General features: G+C 43.2%; 1 protein-coding gene across 2 annotated transcripts in view; it reads left to right on the forward strand.

The window, feature by feature from the left end:
- UST (uronyl 2-sulfotransferase) overlaps positions 1-16062 on the forward strand; it is a 313065-nt gene extending 297003 nt beyond the window's left edge. The window contains exons 8-9 of one of the 2 annotated variants that reach the window (XM_040238655.1): positions 13075-13354; positions 14958-16062. In XM_040238655.1, coding sequence (XP_040094589.1) covers positions 13075-13354; positions 14958-15057 — 380 coding nt within the window. In that variant the 3' untranslated portion in view covers positions 15058-16062. Of the gene's footprint in view, positions 1-13074 lie in introns of both variants that reach the window. The other variant, XM_040238654.1, reaches the window with a different exon arrangement.
- Positions 16063-17300: the final 1238 nt, after the last annotated feature.

Raw genomic sequence — 17300 nt, forward strand, 5'->3', positions numbered from 1 at the left:
AATGAGGAAACTCAGGACCTTGGACTCTGAGCTGTGAGGGCTGCAAGCAGTACAGCCAGGAGGTTACCTCAGCTCGGACCAAGTAAATAAATCATTTGGTAAAAGCCATTAAAGTGAAAGGTTACTGGAAAGTCATAAATGAACCAGCCTGTCTTATGGCTGGTTTTGCTAGAATGTAGAAACCATTTGAAATTTTTAAAATGTTTCTCTGGGTATGATTTAAGAAGAGGACCATGACATAACTATCCAATTTCTATTATTATATCAAAATGAGGTAAAAAAATATATAGTATGGATTCAATGCTAATTCATTTATTCAATTTTATGCCGTTCGTTTGTTGTTTTTAGAACATCATGAAACTTCATTTCATGCCCCAAGAAAACTAAAATGTAATGGGTTACAGCTTTTCCGTTTGTTGATTTTTCTCCTTCAAACATCTTTGATTTTCCATCCTTTGAATAGATATTTTTTCCGTGTCTTACATGTCATTCAAATTATTCTTTTTTCCTGTCTCCCACTTCACCTGTCTCTAAGACAGTTTCTGAAGTGAACCAGGACTGACAGAACTTAATGATACCTATGAACACTTTTTGGAAACATTAGCATCCCTTTCTCGGCTGCTTCTAATGCACCAGCACGGTCTCTCCAGCATTGCACGCGTGTCTGCTCTATCGTGTCTGACTCTTTGCAACCCTATGGACTGTAGCCCGCCAGGTTCCTCTGCCCATGGAATTTTCCAGGCAAGAATACTGGAGCGGGTTGTCATTTCCTCCTCCAGGGGATCTTCCCAACCCAGGGATCGAACCTGCGTCTCTTACATCTCCTGCATTGGCAGGCAGGTTCTTTACCAGCTGAGTTACTGGGATTCTTTTTAGTCCTCCCCTTGCCTCCCATCTTACCAAAGAGGAAATCTGGAGCTCAACAACACAATTTCAGGCTTCACATCCAAACCGGCAGCTTGCCCTCTCTCTCCCTTCTGCTGAACATCACAGGTTTCTGCAGCTTCTGACAGCCATTAGCCAGGGACGTTTACATCCCCACTGACCATCTTCGTTTATAAGCCACTGTCAACACCTGTTGTTGTTCCCCCTCTTCTCCTTCATATGTCAGAAGAATGAAAGAACTTAATTTTTCTCATCAGAAGACGTTTACATTTCTATTCTACCTCAATAGATATACTTCTCCCCCACTATCCGTTTCTAATAGCAGCTTCTGCCCCAAAAGCAATTAATCATTTAAATATCTTCTCTTGGAAACTTGCAACGACTGTAGCCCACCATCTTTCAAATTGACTCATTGGAAAAGAGCCTGATGCTGGGAAAGATTGAAGGCAAAAGGAGAAGGGAGTGGCAGAGGATGGGATGGTTAGACAGCATCACCAACTCAATGGGCATAAATTTGAGCAAACTCTGGGAGATGGTGGAGGACAGAGGAGTCTGGCGTGCTGCAGCCCATGAGGTTGCAAAGAGTTAGACACGACTTAGCGACTGAAAAACAACAATCATCTTTCATAGGCAAGTTCTAGTTACAAAGACAAGTTTCTATCACAATCAAACCTTTCAAAAAGATAGTGAGAAATGTATTGTTTCATTCTCAGATTCCATTTGTAAATTTTAACCTCTTTAACATTCTTACAGTATTTAAATGTTCACAGCAAATATTTACCACTGTTCTTCAAAGTAATAGCCATGGTACACAGGCATTTTCCCTGAAGGTGGTCTTATACCTTCTGGTATTAGCATGTCAATTTCAGACCTTGCTTAAGTAAACGAATGGATCTCCTCCATACAAATGGACAGTGGCAATTTCATCTGCAAAGCCGTTTGGGCCTTTTAGATATTCATACTGTCTTACAGAGCATGCAGTCGAAAATCTGACCTCAAGAGGAGGAGACAAAGCTGTTAATTCACATCCTCCTAAGACCTGGTACTACCAGTGTGCTATCAGTTACCCAGATAAAGTAATTTTAAAGTAACATTGTAAATTCTCTCAGTGGAATTAACGGCATCCTTGGAACTTCACTTCAGTCTTTCCTGACTTGGATATGGTTATTTTGAGTAGCACCTCTTATTAACCTAACTTTTTAGTGCCTGAGCAAGAGGTTAAATATCTCGCTTATCGACATGCTTGTCTTCCATGTAACAGCTACTTCATTCAAAGCCCTTCAAGGGTTTATCAAAATCTCACCATGTTTAACATTCCAGAGAGAACATCCAAGTTGCTTGCTCTTGGGACTCACCTTAAGTTCACTCATCAAGACTGATCACTGTGATAAATCTAACTCTAAAACAACAACAGTGAGAATGAATTAGACCATATTGTGCTGAGAAAATTTATCTAGAATTAATGATAAAGCAAAAGCTAGATTCTGAATATCTAGTTTACAGAGTCTAAGAGTGAGGAACTACTCATCATATGGTAAAATTTACTAAGAATTTCTGTGCACTAAACCATAGCACTCCCATATTAAATGCTATGCTTAAGGACTTTCTATTGTCACAGATATTAGGTACATGATCTTCAAAAAGTCCTATGCATTTTAGGTCTTTAGTTAAGTTATAGTTGGGTTGACACTGTGTAAAGTTAAAGAAAATGTCTTAAAATTTAGGAAAACTACATTACACAAATTTCAGGATCGTTGACAAAAGAGCTGTCAGAATTGAAGACCTTATCAGCTATCAGAAGATTCACTACTCAATATCTAAAGCTACCATTTGTTTTAGGGAGACATGCAAAAAGGCACATGATCACTTATGAACATGGATGTTTATGTCATATTATTCAGTCACAGAAACTGTAAAACAACTCAGTTATGTAACTATAGCAAACTAGCATGTGACCTATACAGCATCCATAAAATGGAGCACATAAAAACACATTGCAGGGAATTCCCTGGATGTCAGTAGTTAGGACTCAGCACTTTCACTGCTAAAAGCTCAAGTTCAATCCCTGATCGGGGAACTAAGATCCTTCAAAGCCATGCAGTGCAGCCAAAATATATACATATACATACATATATATATATATTGCAAAATATGACTTGGAATAATTAATACTGTAGGTGAATCCTTGTCATCAGTTAAGTTTGCTGCTGCTGCTGCTGCTGCTAAGTCACTTCAGTCGTGTCTGACTCTATGCGACCCCATAGACGGCAGCCCATCAGGCTCCCCATCCCTGGGATTCTCCAGGCCAAGAACACTGTTAAGTTTAAAAGACTGTAAAACTAAATAAGCAGTATAGCAGAGATCTATTTTACAACTCATATACATAAATAAGAAAAAGACTAGACTAAGGATATATATTACTACAATAAATGTGATGATATAAAATCACTTTATCTACTTAATCTTTTTCCAAACTCTATATATTTGCGTGTGTGTATGTGTATATATGTTAGTATGTATACATATGGTTTGTATATACTATGTACATCATAAGTAGAAAAATGAATTTTTAAGCTGTAAAAGACTTTTCCCAAAATTGATATTTAAAGCTAAAGGCTTATAAACTGCACAAGGACTTTATTTTGATCCTATACATAAGCAGATAGGTAGCTTGATCTACATGAAACCCTAGAGAAGAAAATAACAGAGAAATAGAAAAATGACACAAAGAAGTATCCTGTGGGTGTGTCACCATCTGTAGTGTATCAGAGTAACTGTGTGTGTCAGCAATTGTCTTTAATACCTTCAGAGATAGACTTAGATGAAGCAATGTGTTTGCAGGGGAGGGCCTCTTCCCTGGCAAATGAGAGGAGCATGTGTGTGTGAGTGTGTGTGTGTATAGAAGACAAGTAGCCTAAGCCTGCTAACAATATACAGTCTGTGAGGAAGAGAGAGAAGAAGAAACTTGCATATAAAGTAAAAGCAGAATTCATGAGATTGTCAGATGTCAAGACATCCGGACAGAACTACTGGGTCAGTGTTTCTCTTCATCCATTTTGTTCAGATAAATCCATTTGATTAAGCTGCCCTCATCGGTCATTGGTAAGGGCTTCCACAATATTGATCCAGATAAAGTAGAAAAGGTAACAAAAATAAAGGTTTCGAACAGAAAGTCTGTTTCTAACATTTTCTTAATATTGCCACAGTAAGTCTTCCAATAATTCTTTTTCAGAAATGGATTTTCAAACAGAAATGTTCAGTTCAATTGTTGCAGTGAAAATAAATCCTTCTGTTGTTGCCATTCTCACGCTCAAGCCAGTATTTTAATGGCAAAATGCTGTGTTGGGGAAAGCATGCATGTCTAATTGGGTGGGATATCCTTTCAAAGAAATATAGCAGCTTTTTTATGATCTGGGTCATGAGGCCAAAGTTGGGGAGAAAAGAAACAGGAACAGATGCCCTCCCCCCGGTGAACAAGGGCAGCAGGAGAGACTGGGGAACTGGGCCAGCTGACCCGGTGGGCACCGGGGAGCCCCTCACCCCCATTACTTGGAGCTCATGAGTGTGTGAACAGGAGAGCAGGGATGTCTCTTCCAGCCCTGACGTATTTCATTCTAAGCTTTGGGATCTGAGTGGGGTTGGACACCATCAGAATCGGCTGGGGTGCTAATTGGAAATAATTGCATTGTGCAGCATTGTTCACTTGGTCGCACAGAAGGACTCAAAGGTATCCCTCAGTGCCCACCCCTCAGTGGTGCCCCCACGTCTCGTCTCTCCTCTGATGCTCCCCTCTGACTGAGCCCTTCCGGGCCTGCAGTAAAGCGAGGATTCTCAGATCTCTTGGGAAGCTGTTGGGTGAATTATACACTCGTTTCTCTCTTTATTGTTTACTTTTCCTCCTCTAGCTGAGAGCCTGTGGTTTCAGCTTTTAGCGGTTCTTATTTTCTGGACTCATTTTTTGTGCCTCAGTTCAGTCAGTTCAGTTCAGTCGGTCAGTCGCGTCCGACTCTTTGTGACCCCATGAATCGCAGCACGCCAGGCCTCCCTGTCCATCACTAACTCCCGGAGTTCACCCAAACTCATGTCCATCAAGTCAGTGATGCCATCCAGCCATCTCATCCTCTGTCATCCCCTTCTCCTCCTGCCCCCAACCCCTTGCTTAGTAGATACTCAATGCAGAGGTGATGAATGAGCAAACAGAGGCCAGGCAAGAAAATCCTCCACCACCCACCCCCAGCGACTGAGGGTAAGTGTTGTCGAATTGGCTTCCCCAGACCAAGAACCTGGGAGCCCCTCCAGTGGGCAGCCCTCACCTCAAGAGTCCATGGGGTTAGGACACTGCCTGAACAATATCTCTAGAAATGCATGCTTCCTTCCAGGGCTGCTTGCCTGCTGTCCTCTCAGTGGGCCCTCGTGACCCACAAGCCAATTGCTTTTGCTTCCAAAATTCAAAGCAAATCGGAGACATTATAACAAGTCTTGGGACTTCCAAGGTGGTCCAGTGGTTAAGACTCCAAGCTCCCAAGGAGGGGGCTTGGGTTCCATCCCTAGCTGGGGAACTAAGATCCCACATGCTGCAAGCTGTGACCAGGAGAAAAAAAAAAAAAGAATCTTTTATCTCATCCATCAAGGGAGCCCAGCACTTTCAGCCATTAAAAAGAAAAAGAAGTAAATCGTGTAACTTTCACTTGGCTACATAGAATCAAGGTGTTCTTGAAATTCAAAGTGAGCTCAATTTATTTTTTAATTATTGGTATTTCCAGATCTGGAAAGAAGATTGCAAAAAAAAAAAAAATCCCTCTGTTGATTTTACCAACCCCAGGCTCCTAGTCAGCCATGAAGCGCTTTTTGTTCTTTTCTCCCCTAATTGCCTTACCTTTGAGAAGCTGGTCTTAACATGCCATCCATCATCCCAGTGGCAAATCAAACGTGGCCGTTTCAGCCAACACACTGCTGCGAGCCACGGTGAGACACATTCATTTCCGGTGCGGGCAGCTGCAGGGGAGCTGCCTGTGTTTGAACTGTGTGGCCTCCCTGTGTAATTCAGGAAATGAGTTTACTCTATCTGTGGCGAGCATCATGTTCACCCGGTTTTGGGAGCAGCCGGCAGGGCGTGGGGCTTGGCAGCACTCCCTCATGCTGGTTAATGCCCCAGCCCCACTCCACCTGACCTTGACTTTCATCACACCTGCCACCCAGAAAAGTATACCTCTTCCCTTGGGCACTGGAAACGTCTGGATGTACTCTGACCTGAGATGTGTAAACCTCAGTTCACTTTTTAAAAGAGTAGGGCTTCTTGGTGGATCACCTCCTCAGCTCCCCTGAAGCTGAAGAATTGATGCCTGTCTTTCAATAATGCTTTTTCCCGCCCAGCAGTAAAATGTGGCCCCACATCTGGTTGTTATTCAATTGGTATTCATTACTTTTGCCCATCATCTCTGCTGGACCAGGTTCAGACAAACTCAGATTGTTGGGGCGAGGGGGCTTTGGTAGGTGTGTATTTACTGCAGTCAAGGGAGGGGATGCCAGAACCAGCCCAGGATCAGAAAAGATGGCAAGTCTGGGGTGAGGTTTTGTTATTTTGCATATGGTGAACCATCTTGGAGGTCATAAAGCAAGGCCTCTGTCCTCTGGTGCAGCAGCTGGGTTTACACAGTATTTCCAGATTGTTTATTTTGGCCCAGAGCCAGGGCGACATCGTTTTTCCATTATGCTCGTTTGACAGATGAAGAGGGGTAGGGAGGGAGACTTCACGGGGCAGGTCTGTGATTTCCTTGTTATTTACATTAGAGGGACTTTTAAGAGTTCTGAAGATTATGAACCAGTCCAAATATAATGTCAGTATGGCAAAGCTAGAAAGAGCCACTGCTTTTGCAAAAATCTACATCATGGCAGTAAAATAATATCCATGGATGACCTCAGCTTATGGCCCTGTGGGTGCATAGTTAAGTCACTGTTCAATCTTGCATACAGACAGGTTGCTGGTAAATGATATTTAGCATTACATTTTAAAAAGTTAAGGGCTTTCCTAGTGGCTCATATGGTAAAGAATCCACCTGCCAGTGCAGAAGACCTGGGTTCTACCTCTGTGTTGGGAAGAGTCCCTGGAGAAGAGAATGGCTACCCACTCCAGTATTCTTGCCTGGAGAATTCCATGGACAGAGGAGCCTGGCGGGCTACAGTCCATGGGGTCACACAGAGTCAAACATGACTGAGCAACTAACACACACACACACACATACAAAAAAGTTCTCAGTGTTTGCTTGGCAGTGCCCTGGGAGAACAATGAGGAAACCTAGCTTGCTTGCCTTCGACTGGCAGGCATCCTATGCAGACAGGAGCACTTGGTGCTGAATGGAGCCTTTCCAAGGTCATTGTGGAAGTTGTCCTTTGCAGTCCTTTCCCTGAGGATACTCCCAATGGGCTGGTCTGAAGTTCTTCCCCCAGGGAGCGTGTAAGACTAGCCAAAGAGCCACAGTTTAAATTATGTTCACAGCAAGCCTTTTGCATTTGGGTCAAGTGCATGTGATCTGAATGAATGTTTTCCTTCTAAATAAACATTTTCTTTTGCTGTTGGAGAACTAGCAATTAAAAAGTACCCCAAATGATGACAAATTAAGTAATTGAACAACATTAGTATAGAAAAATTAGGTCACAAAGATGTTTTATTGCCCCAACAGTGTTTAGATTTTTTTTAATGAATGACTATAAATAATACATGTGACATAAACTCATTAGCCACAAGGTCATGGTGTGTATTGTATGTTTTTGCATAGGTATTAAAGTTTGTAGTAAAAGTCCCTTATTGCAACATTTCTTATTCTGTCACTAAGTCGTGTCTGACTCTTTCAACCCCATGGACTGCAGCATACCAGGCTTCCCTGTCCTTCACTATCTCCCGGAGTTTGCTCAGATTCATGTCCACTGAGTTGGTGATACCATCTCATCCTCTGTCATCCCCTTCTCCTGCCTTCAATCTCGAGGTGACATCCAACCATCTCATCCTCTGTCATTCTCTGAGAAGAGATTCCTGTCTTCAGTCTTTCTTCACATCAGGTGGCCAAAGTATTGGAGCTTCAGCATCAGTCTGTCCAATGATATTCAGGGTTGATTTCCTTTAGGACTGGCTGGTTTGATCTCCTTGATATCCAAGTATCTGAGCAAACTCTGGGAGATACTGAAGAACAGAAAAGCCTGGCGTGCTGCAGTACGTGGTGTCACAGAGGTGGACATGACTTAGTAACTGATACCAACAATGAAATGATCTGCCACCATAACACAGCGCTCTCCAATGGAGTGGCTCAGAAAAGCAAATAATGCTGCCTTTCCTGAAGGACCTGTGAGCCTAACCTCCCCTATCAGCCTACCCTAGAGAAATTTGATTTCTAGACATGGAAAGTTTGCTCAGGCAGGACCTTCCACTAAGGAAAGAATTTAGCAAAAAAAAAACATATGTACAGTCAACACCAAAAGTTGCCCTTCGCATTAATCCAGTCTTACAGATGGATTTAACATACAGGTTTCAAATCAACAAACCTTTATTGAGGGTCGTTATGTGCCAGGCGTGGAGCTGGGCACTGGGGATCTAAAAAATGAAAAAGACACAGTCTCTTTCAGTCTGAAAACATTTTTGCTGGCTTGCAGGTTTTTCACCAGATCCTCCCAGACTTACCAAAGCATTCCCCTTGACTTAGAACACTCAAGTCCTTCTTTTCAACCGATGTCCTTAATGCCAGAATACACACAGGGCAAGGAGAAGTGGGTGGTTATAGATTTCCACTCAATTTGGAAATTAACAGCCAGTGATGAAGCAAAAAGGTGCTAGACTGGGAGTCAGAAAGCTCGATTTCTAGTTTCAGGACAGTCACTCATGCAACCTTGAACCAGTCCTGTGACCTCTTGCGTCTTCAGGTTAAATGGGTTGTTGTGAGGATAGCGAAAACATGCTAATCCACAGAGCTCTATGCAAATGAAGGGATGCTATTTTGATGGGTTGGGGAAAAAATTCAGGGGAAGGCTGGTTATTGAGCTGTTTATGCCACTTTTTATAAAGCTTTAATAATGCAGAAAGCTGACCCAACTCAGCAGTCTTCCAACCGACCTTATTGTATAGTCTGGGGTTTTTTGTCTCTGCCGGCATTGGATGATCAACTGCAGAATTTTCTGTTATTGGGGGTCGGTGGTGTAGAAAGGGGTCCCCATTCTGAGCCACTTCTCAGTGAGAAGCCAGAACTTGGGAGCCTGGAAGAGTTTGTCCTCACATAGTCCTGACTCTATGGCTGACTTTGGACATGTCTGTAAGGAAAAAAACCATCCTTCTTTTGCTATTCAAATAAAGAGATCAGAAGTTGTTTTCTGTTTGCTTGTTTATTTGCCCTTCGGATCATTTCACAGCTCAAAGCCAGTGCCTAACTTTGAGGAAATTTTCAGCAATTATTATGATTTAATAGGTCTTCTTTGGCCAATCCCTCAAGGTAAATAAGAAAAGTGAAAAAAAAAAAAAAGCCTCCTGAAACCACAGCTTTCCTTTGCCAAAATGTATTTACTAATTAAAGGACAGAGGCAGAAAAACATGACATAGCCAGCAGTGTCATTCCCAAAAGGCAACTGAACCACAAAGCTAAGCACTGGAATTTATAGACTCCAGTGGGAGCTGAAACGTCCCAGATGCGAGGGTAGACCCAGCATGCATGGGTCTCTTGAGGGTTTTCTATGAAGCACGCTCAGATACTGCCTTTGTCTCCACTTGGCTGTGTCTGCACCTCACAGACACAGCCAAGCCTTCTTCAGGTCTGACTACACCCTCTTCCTTCTGTTGGTTTCTTTTCCTTCATTCCACAAGCATGAGTGGAGGGCACTGTTTCCCCAGGTGCTGAGCTGTGAAAGTACAAGGACAGAGTGGGTACCACCCTTCTCCAGACGTTCTCAGCATAACAGGCCTCATTAGAAGAGCAGCTAGGTTGAACTGGTGGAAGACAGCAAATCCAGGGGAAATTTCTTTTTGAAGTTTCAAGGTGGCTCAACGCCCTCCTAAAAGTTTTCCATCTTTTGGAAACACACACACACACATGCAGAGATGTACCCTATACATTTAGGCTGGCCCACGTAGCAGATCTACATGATCGAGTAGTTATAGAAATTATCAAAGAGCCAACTGAAGACTTCCCTGGTGGTCCAATGGTGAAGACTATGATTCCACTGCAGGGGATAAAAGTTCGATCCCTGGCCTGGGAAACTAAGATCCTGCATACTGCATGGCGTGGCCAAAAAAATTTTAAATAAAAACTTAAAAAACAAAACCAAAGTCACTGCACTTGAGAAAGATTGCTTCTTTTTTTTTTTAAAAAAAAAAAAAGACCCAATCCATGTGGAGTACTTAAGACAAGCTCACTGGGCTTGGTCCCTCTACTAGGGGGTTCTGACCAAGGTGAGGAAACATTGATGCCATGAATCCAACCAGAGGGAAATGCCCTGTCTGCCCCCATGGTGAGCAGGCCCACGAGCTTATACTGTGAGCTCTGTCTAACCATAAGAAACATGAAGGGTTAAGAGTTTAGGCTCAGTAGTCAGACTGTCTCAGACCCAACTTGTGGCTTCTCCGCTTACCAGCTGTGTGACCTTGAGCCAAGGTACCAAATTCCAATGTCACATCTGTAAAATGGTGATAATAAGAGAGCCTGCCTCACTTTGGAAAGATTAAATGCATGCTAGATAACTTAACAGTCCTTGCACTGAAAAAGCACTCAGAAATGCCTAAAGATGATAATGATGATAAAGTCACATTCACTACTGGTAACTCCAATGCCTGGTATGGAAGACTCATTCCATAAATGCAGAAAGTAAGGAGCAAGGGTGACATAAATACACAAATGAGGATGGGACACACAAATGAGCTCAGACTAGAACCTTAATTTGGACACAGAGCACTTGCTTCCTAGGTTTCTGTAACTCAGAATTCAAAACCTTTTAATTAGAAGCCTAAAATTCAAATTTCTATAGCAGCCAGGCAGGTAACATAAAAGAATGAACTGCCGTTTAGAGTCTGAGACAAAATGGAGAGCTGTGACCTCCAGCAGTGAGGGGTAGCCCTGCTCAGCTCCAGAAGAATATCACCTCACTTTGAGAGAAGCCAGAAATCCAGACTTCCTTGTGAAATAGACCAAATCTTAAAACAACTAAGTCAATTTCTTTAAAAAAAAATTACCCTCAGGTCAAATAACACATAGCCCGCCAGTCAGATCTCAGACTGCCTGCTTGCCTCCCCTGCCTTAATGGAAGCTGCTCTGTATTTGAGTCTTCTTTTGAAATGTTCGCCAGGGGACCCATGAGACGTGAGCACCTCAACGTCATCTCTGGGGTCCTGCTTCTCAAAAGATCCACGTGGAGTTAGTTCTCCACTTCTTGATGGTTATGCTCGACAGTATATACCCACCTAACGAGAGCTGCCTCACTCCCCAAAGGATGCTGCTAATAAGTATGGATTTTTAAAGCATGATTGTTTTCTGGCTGAAATAACAACAGTCTCCAAAAATTCCTAACAACTTCCTCTAGTACTGCTATTACGGCAATCTGGAGAGAGGCTGATCCCATAGTTCACGTAGCTTTGTTTTGTTTGGAGGGAAAGTCTGGCATTTTACAAAAATGTAGAACACTTAGCACTGGAATGACTTTTCCATAGCGCTGATTATTGTAGAGAAAGACACTTAACCATATGTCTTCGAAATGTGATTTTAAAAATTCTCTGCTAACCATAAAAGGCAAACTGCCCTCTAGTCTTTCCATATGAAGGTGATAATTTTCTGCAGGCTCACAAAAGCTGCATGGGTTACAGCCCAGTACTTAGGGGAAACCTCATCACAAACGAGAAACCTGGGCTCCAATTCAGCTCTGTCGCTTACTCACTAGCCATGACCTTGGGCAAGTCATTTAATTTTCAAGAGCTTCTATTTCCCCATCTGCAAGATAGGGGCCACGACACCCCACAGGCTGATTGGGAATATTAAATAAAATAGCATACATGTGGGCATAATCCAAACCCATAATAGATATTTGCCGTCAGTGTTGATTGCATCTGAATCTCTGCTTCTCCTGCCACAAAATAGCACTCCTGCCTTTTTATTTATTTATTTTTTAGCACTCCTATCTGACCATGAAATAACCCCCTGGCAATGTCATTTTCCTTCCTATTATTTGGCAGCTCTGTGGAAAACAAAAGGACTGAGAAGCTATAACTGTTTCATATAAACTTTAGGTTTTGTGTCCACAGTTGTATGAAAACTAGAGGGTGGAGGACTGAATGAAAGTGGTCAGAGAGGAAGGAAGGGAGTAGGGAAGAGGCAGGACCGGAGACCTGGGAGCACTACCATGCAAGGGACAGACAGGGGATGAGCCCGGGGCCTGGAGCACTGAAGGAGCAATCAGGAGGCCAGGACCACCAGGGAAACACTCCTGCAGACGCCACAGGAGGGCAGCTCCAAGATGGCGTGTGTGGCCTTTGGTGCTGTGAGGTCATGCTAAGAAGTCCTAGAAGGCCTGAAAGATGCCTCTGAGTTATCAACAAGGGAGCAGGAGCAATCTGACTGGACTGGAGCACTGAGGGGACAGGAATCAGGTTTTGATGAGTCCTATCATGTGTACATGTTGAAAATCTGGTGACGACACATTTAGACAACTGACCTTTCCCTGGCGGCTGAGCTGGTAAAGAATCTGCCTGCAATGCAGGAGACCTGGGTTTGATCCTTGGGTCAGGAAGATCCCTGGGATGTCCATATTTTCAAATTAAAAATACCAAGGTGATTAGAAAGTGGTGAGACAGTCTTTTTCTGTGCTTCCTTCTGAAAGTAACAGGAAATAAAAGATGAAAAGCAGGTAGATCTTTCTGCTCAAAAGACTGTATCACTTACAGTTAGCCCTGCATCCTGACCGAGTTCCATCAGTTCACATCTCGCGAAAGGGATGTTAGCTAGTAGAGGTGTAGTCATCTTGTGTTGATAGTAACACCTGGAATACGACGAAACCTTTCCCAGCATTGCTGGGCAGCCACTTTTCCCTTCTAGTCCTGGTATGTCGGTTGAGTCTCTTCCCTTGGGAGCTGCCAGGGGCACCAGGTAACTCAGGAGCTCACCACCATCCTCTCTAAGCCGGGACATTGCAGACTGTGGCTCATGTGCATCCTCGCTTCTTTTCCAGAGCATAGGAAACTTGGGAACATGACTGTGACCGTGAAGAAGACCGTCCCCTCTCCCGAGGCCGTGCAGATTCTCTACCAGCGAATGAGATACGAGTACGAGTTCTACCACTACGTCAAGGAGCAGTTCCACCTGCTGAAGCGCAAGTTCGGACTCAAGTCTCGCGTCAGCCACCCACCGTTGAGACCCCAGTTCTTCATCCCGACCCCACTGGAAACCGAGGAGCCGATCGATGACGAGGAACAGGATGACGCGAAGTGGCTCGAAGATATTTATAAGAGGTGATGCCAGCGCTGTGTTGCCTCCAGTGGCTTAATCTCCCTTTCCAGAAAGTGTGTGTGTGTGTGTGTGTGTGTGTGTGTGTGTGTGTGTGTTGGGGGAAGAAAATAATGCTTAAGGGACGAAATTAATGCTTCACAGCATTAAAAAGAACAAACGTTCCCACAGGTTGGGGTCACTGGGAGATGCCCGGTTTTGCGGGTGTTATTTGTTTTAATTTTATTCTGTGTTTTTCTGGCTCCTTGGGTCCTTCCCAGGTACATTAGACAGCTCCATCACAAGGCATCTTGTCATAAAATAGCTTTTCTTCCCCTAGTATAAATGAGAGAAGAGGGAGAAATAGAGCCTACAGCCCAGTAACTCATCATTTGTCACCTGTAAAAGTATTACCTCGGTGGTTGAAAATGTCCAGACTCGTATATTTCAGCAAAAACACAAAACCACCGCGGAGACCCAGGAAGCCTACTCTAGAAGGCTCGAAGAGGAAACGGTAAGACAGATAAGGACATCAGAAAGGAAGGATGTCCCTGGATAAGTGATTTCTGCCCACACGGGAAGAATTCTGCCCCTGGTCCATCTCGGGGGACACTTTCACCCAGAGCAACACATGTATTGTCTCTGAAAGAGCAAGTCAGCTTCTGCCACACCCTCAATCAGTCCAGAGCCTTGAGTACCTCTCAAGGTCAAAATGCGTGGCAGGCTCCATTGAGACATTCTGTTCACAAGCTCCATTCTGCCAGACTTCAAAGTAGCATAGCCGGGAAAAGAATTTGTTGGCTGTGTAAGGAAGAGTATAGGCAAGACAGATGGACTCTGAAGGACATGTGGTCTAGGAAAATGGCATGACTGTGTCCTTTTCCCTTGGTACGAAACATCTCTCATCAGCATTGTTTTACCTGGAAATCCAGGAACTGATTGTAGCTCTGACACTTGACTCCTGTGGCCTAAGTTCTAAGCCTGACCACAGATAGGGCATGATCTATCAGGCACACCCCTGGCCAGCAGGGTCCCAAGTAGCTGGTACCTTTCACCTTCTGGTCCCTTAAGAGATACGTGTTTTGGGTGGAAGGTGATACTGAGTTCTGTGGAAGCAGCAGTCAAACTGAAGTCCACTTATTACGGAAGCAGCTCCCTCCTGAGAAACTCTTACTAGGAAGTCAGTAAGAAAAGCAGGAGCTTCTAGATAAGAGACTGCTTGGCCAGCTTCATGAGTAAGTGTCTGCCCCCAAGGTAATCTGAGTAGAAGCTGGGCAGGCCCATTCCTCCAAAATATTTCCTCCCCAGCCCGTTCCCATCACCTGCCTCCTCTCCGTGATGCCTTGGTTCAATCATCAGCAGTCTATTTCTTTGGATTTTGAAATATCTTCATCTGTGACCATCCCCTTCCAAAAACATGTATACTTCTGGGCAGATAATACATAGTCGGCCTAGAAGCAGCAGGGCAGGGGGTGATGGCAGGGAGGATACTAGGGACAAATTTTGTCTCCTTCGGGTTTTTTCCCCTAGAGCCAGCCCTTCAGGAGCACTAGCAAAGTGTGAGTTGGGAATACTTCACAGTAAATAAGACTCGGACTTTACACAAGCTACACATTTGCTACTTTTCAGAAACCAACAAGTCTCTCTAGAATTTTTTCTTCGTTCACTAACATTGGACAGTAGCCAAGATATAAAGCAAGTCATTTGGAACCTGTCAAGTGTGCACTAAAGCTACTTTATCATGAGATGTATTGAGAAGGCTCCACCCCGCAGGAGTCCAGTGAAGGCTGGGACCACAGAGGCACAGAGTCCAGCGTTTGGCCACTTGTGAGCCTCCTCTCTGTCTCAGAGAACTGGGGCAGGAAAGCGATGCAGGGAAATGTGCTTAGAAGAGGAAATATCCTTTGTCCTGTTTAGAGAGACCAGGGCCCTATTGTTAGGCTTACTTTAAAAATCAACCCAGAGAACAGCTATCACAGTCAACTTAAGAACAAGAGCTGTTGCCTGGTACATTGTGAGTCACTTCTTTGAAACCGCCTATAAAGAACAATCCTTAGTTTACACACTGTGCAATCCCACTATCTGAAAATAAGGTCCGCTGAGTGTTCTCTGCTATTGTCAGAACATCAGGACAGTCGGTCATCTTTAAAAAATGCCTCCTCTTAATGCAAGTGCATGTGAGCACTTCTACCTGTGTGTTCAAAAGCAATTATTGTCATCAGTGATACTGCAACATCAGAGGCTGACTGATTTACTTACCAGGACTTGTAATTTTGCCCCAACAAACAGTCTCTGGGCGCTAGAAGTCAAGGCATTTCATCAGTTTATTTGGCACACACGACAACATTTCTTTGGCCCTGAGCCCAACACAGTTTGTACTTCATGAAATATATTGTACATTTTACATAGTTTAATTTAAAAAATACATTTTAAGCTGGTTGATCTTTGACTGCCTTATTTATTATAACCTTTCAGCACATTCCAAGGTTTTAGTTACTCAGGAAGGAGTTAATTAAAATGATTTTATTTTGGTCTGATGGATGTTTTTTAAAAGGAAAATTATTATTATGAACTTTTAGCCTACTTTCCTTGAGTGCCCTAAAAGTGCTTGTAAATCGTTTTGTTTTTGTTTTTTCAAGAAGAAAAAATGGTATTTGACATTGATGGAAATTCAAAAGTATATATGGAACTGAAACATTAGCTTAGCTAAAATAAAAGCAATCTGTGTTTGAGATGAAGTGTTCCTTAACTTATTCATTACCCATGTAAATAAATGAATATAAATAAGTTGACATTTTTTCCCATTCTGTTGATAGCTGGAAATAAAAGTGCCTGCAGATTTTCACTGCCCCCTCAGCCTGCTTAATGGGCCAACGCTGCTTCCTTAAGATGTGATTTGGGGAAAGATGCACTGTTAAAAATCTGGAACGCCCCTGTAATTAGATGACACTAAGCGACCGCTGCTTGTGTTGTTTCGGGCACTGGTTGGTTGGGTGTCGGGGTACTTGGTTGGAATCCTCAGCCTTGACCGGAGGGATCTACGCTGCCACCTGTGGTCACGTGGGAAGATAAGGCTTGCCATCTCAGGTAGTTTGGTGTGTACTCTGATCTCTTTCCCAAGACACGTAGTGCCTCCACAGCTGGGTGACTCTCACCTCCCAAGATGAGCAGCTTCTGATCCGGAAATGCTCTCCCTGAGAAGTTTCTCTGGGACTTACAGAGAGACAGGGAATCTCCATGCTTTGCAGACACTGGACACTCCAGTCTGACTCCACGTGACTGTTTTGTAAAAGAAAAGAACCAGAATCTTGGTACTAAATGAAAGCAAAATCTCTTAGGGTAAAATATAACATGCCTTACTTCAAGTAAGAATCTGAGAGTCGTAAACAGCAAAGTGATAAGTGGTTACCTTTCTTTATCACTTAATTTGTCTGTAACCCGGTCACGGGCTGTTTAAGTGCACTTTAAAGGCAAAAGGACTAAACAAAACTAAGATTCTGTCCCACTCTGGAGCTGCTTGTGTGGTCTGAAGTTCTTTATAAATGGGCTGTTACCTGCAGGCCTATCCAATGAGCTATTTGGCCTCAAATGAATTTTATAGGTAATGGCAGTATTTCTTAAAAGGCAAAATGATGATCCATAGCCGTTCAGGAAAAAGATTCATGTCAAAATGGTGAAACTCCCTTCAAGTAAAAAATAAAGATTTACTTTACTAAAATAACTTACTTCCACCTGGTAACAAAGAAAATGATTTTTAAAAGTATTTTGAATATCCTGCAAAAGAAAAGGCATGTTTAAGCTAACACCAGGGTTAAGAATCTGTTTAAAAAACACACACACACATGGAACTTCTTTCACAGCTCAGAAAGCTCACTGTGGTGTAAACCAGTGTATTCGTTTGCTAGAGCTGTCATAACAGAGTTCCACAGAATGGCTTAAACAACAGAAATTTATTTTCTCACAATTCTAGAG

This window comes from Oryx dammah, unplaced genomic scaffold, assembly GCF_014754425.2.
Source record: "Oryx dammah isolate SB20612 unplaced genomic scaffold, SCBI_Odam_1.1 HiC_scaffold_4, whole genome shotgun sequence".
Classification (NCBI taxonomy): Eukaryota; Metazoa; Chordata; class Mammalia; order Artiodactyla; family Bovidae; genus Oryx; species Oryx dammah.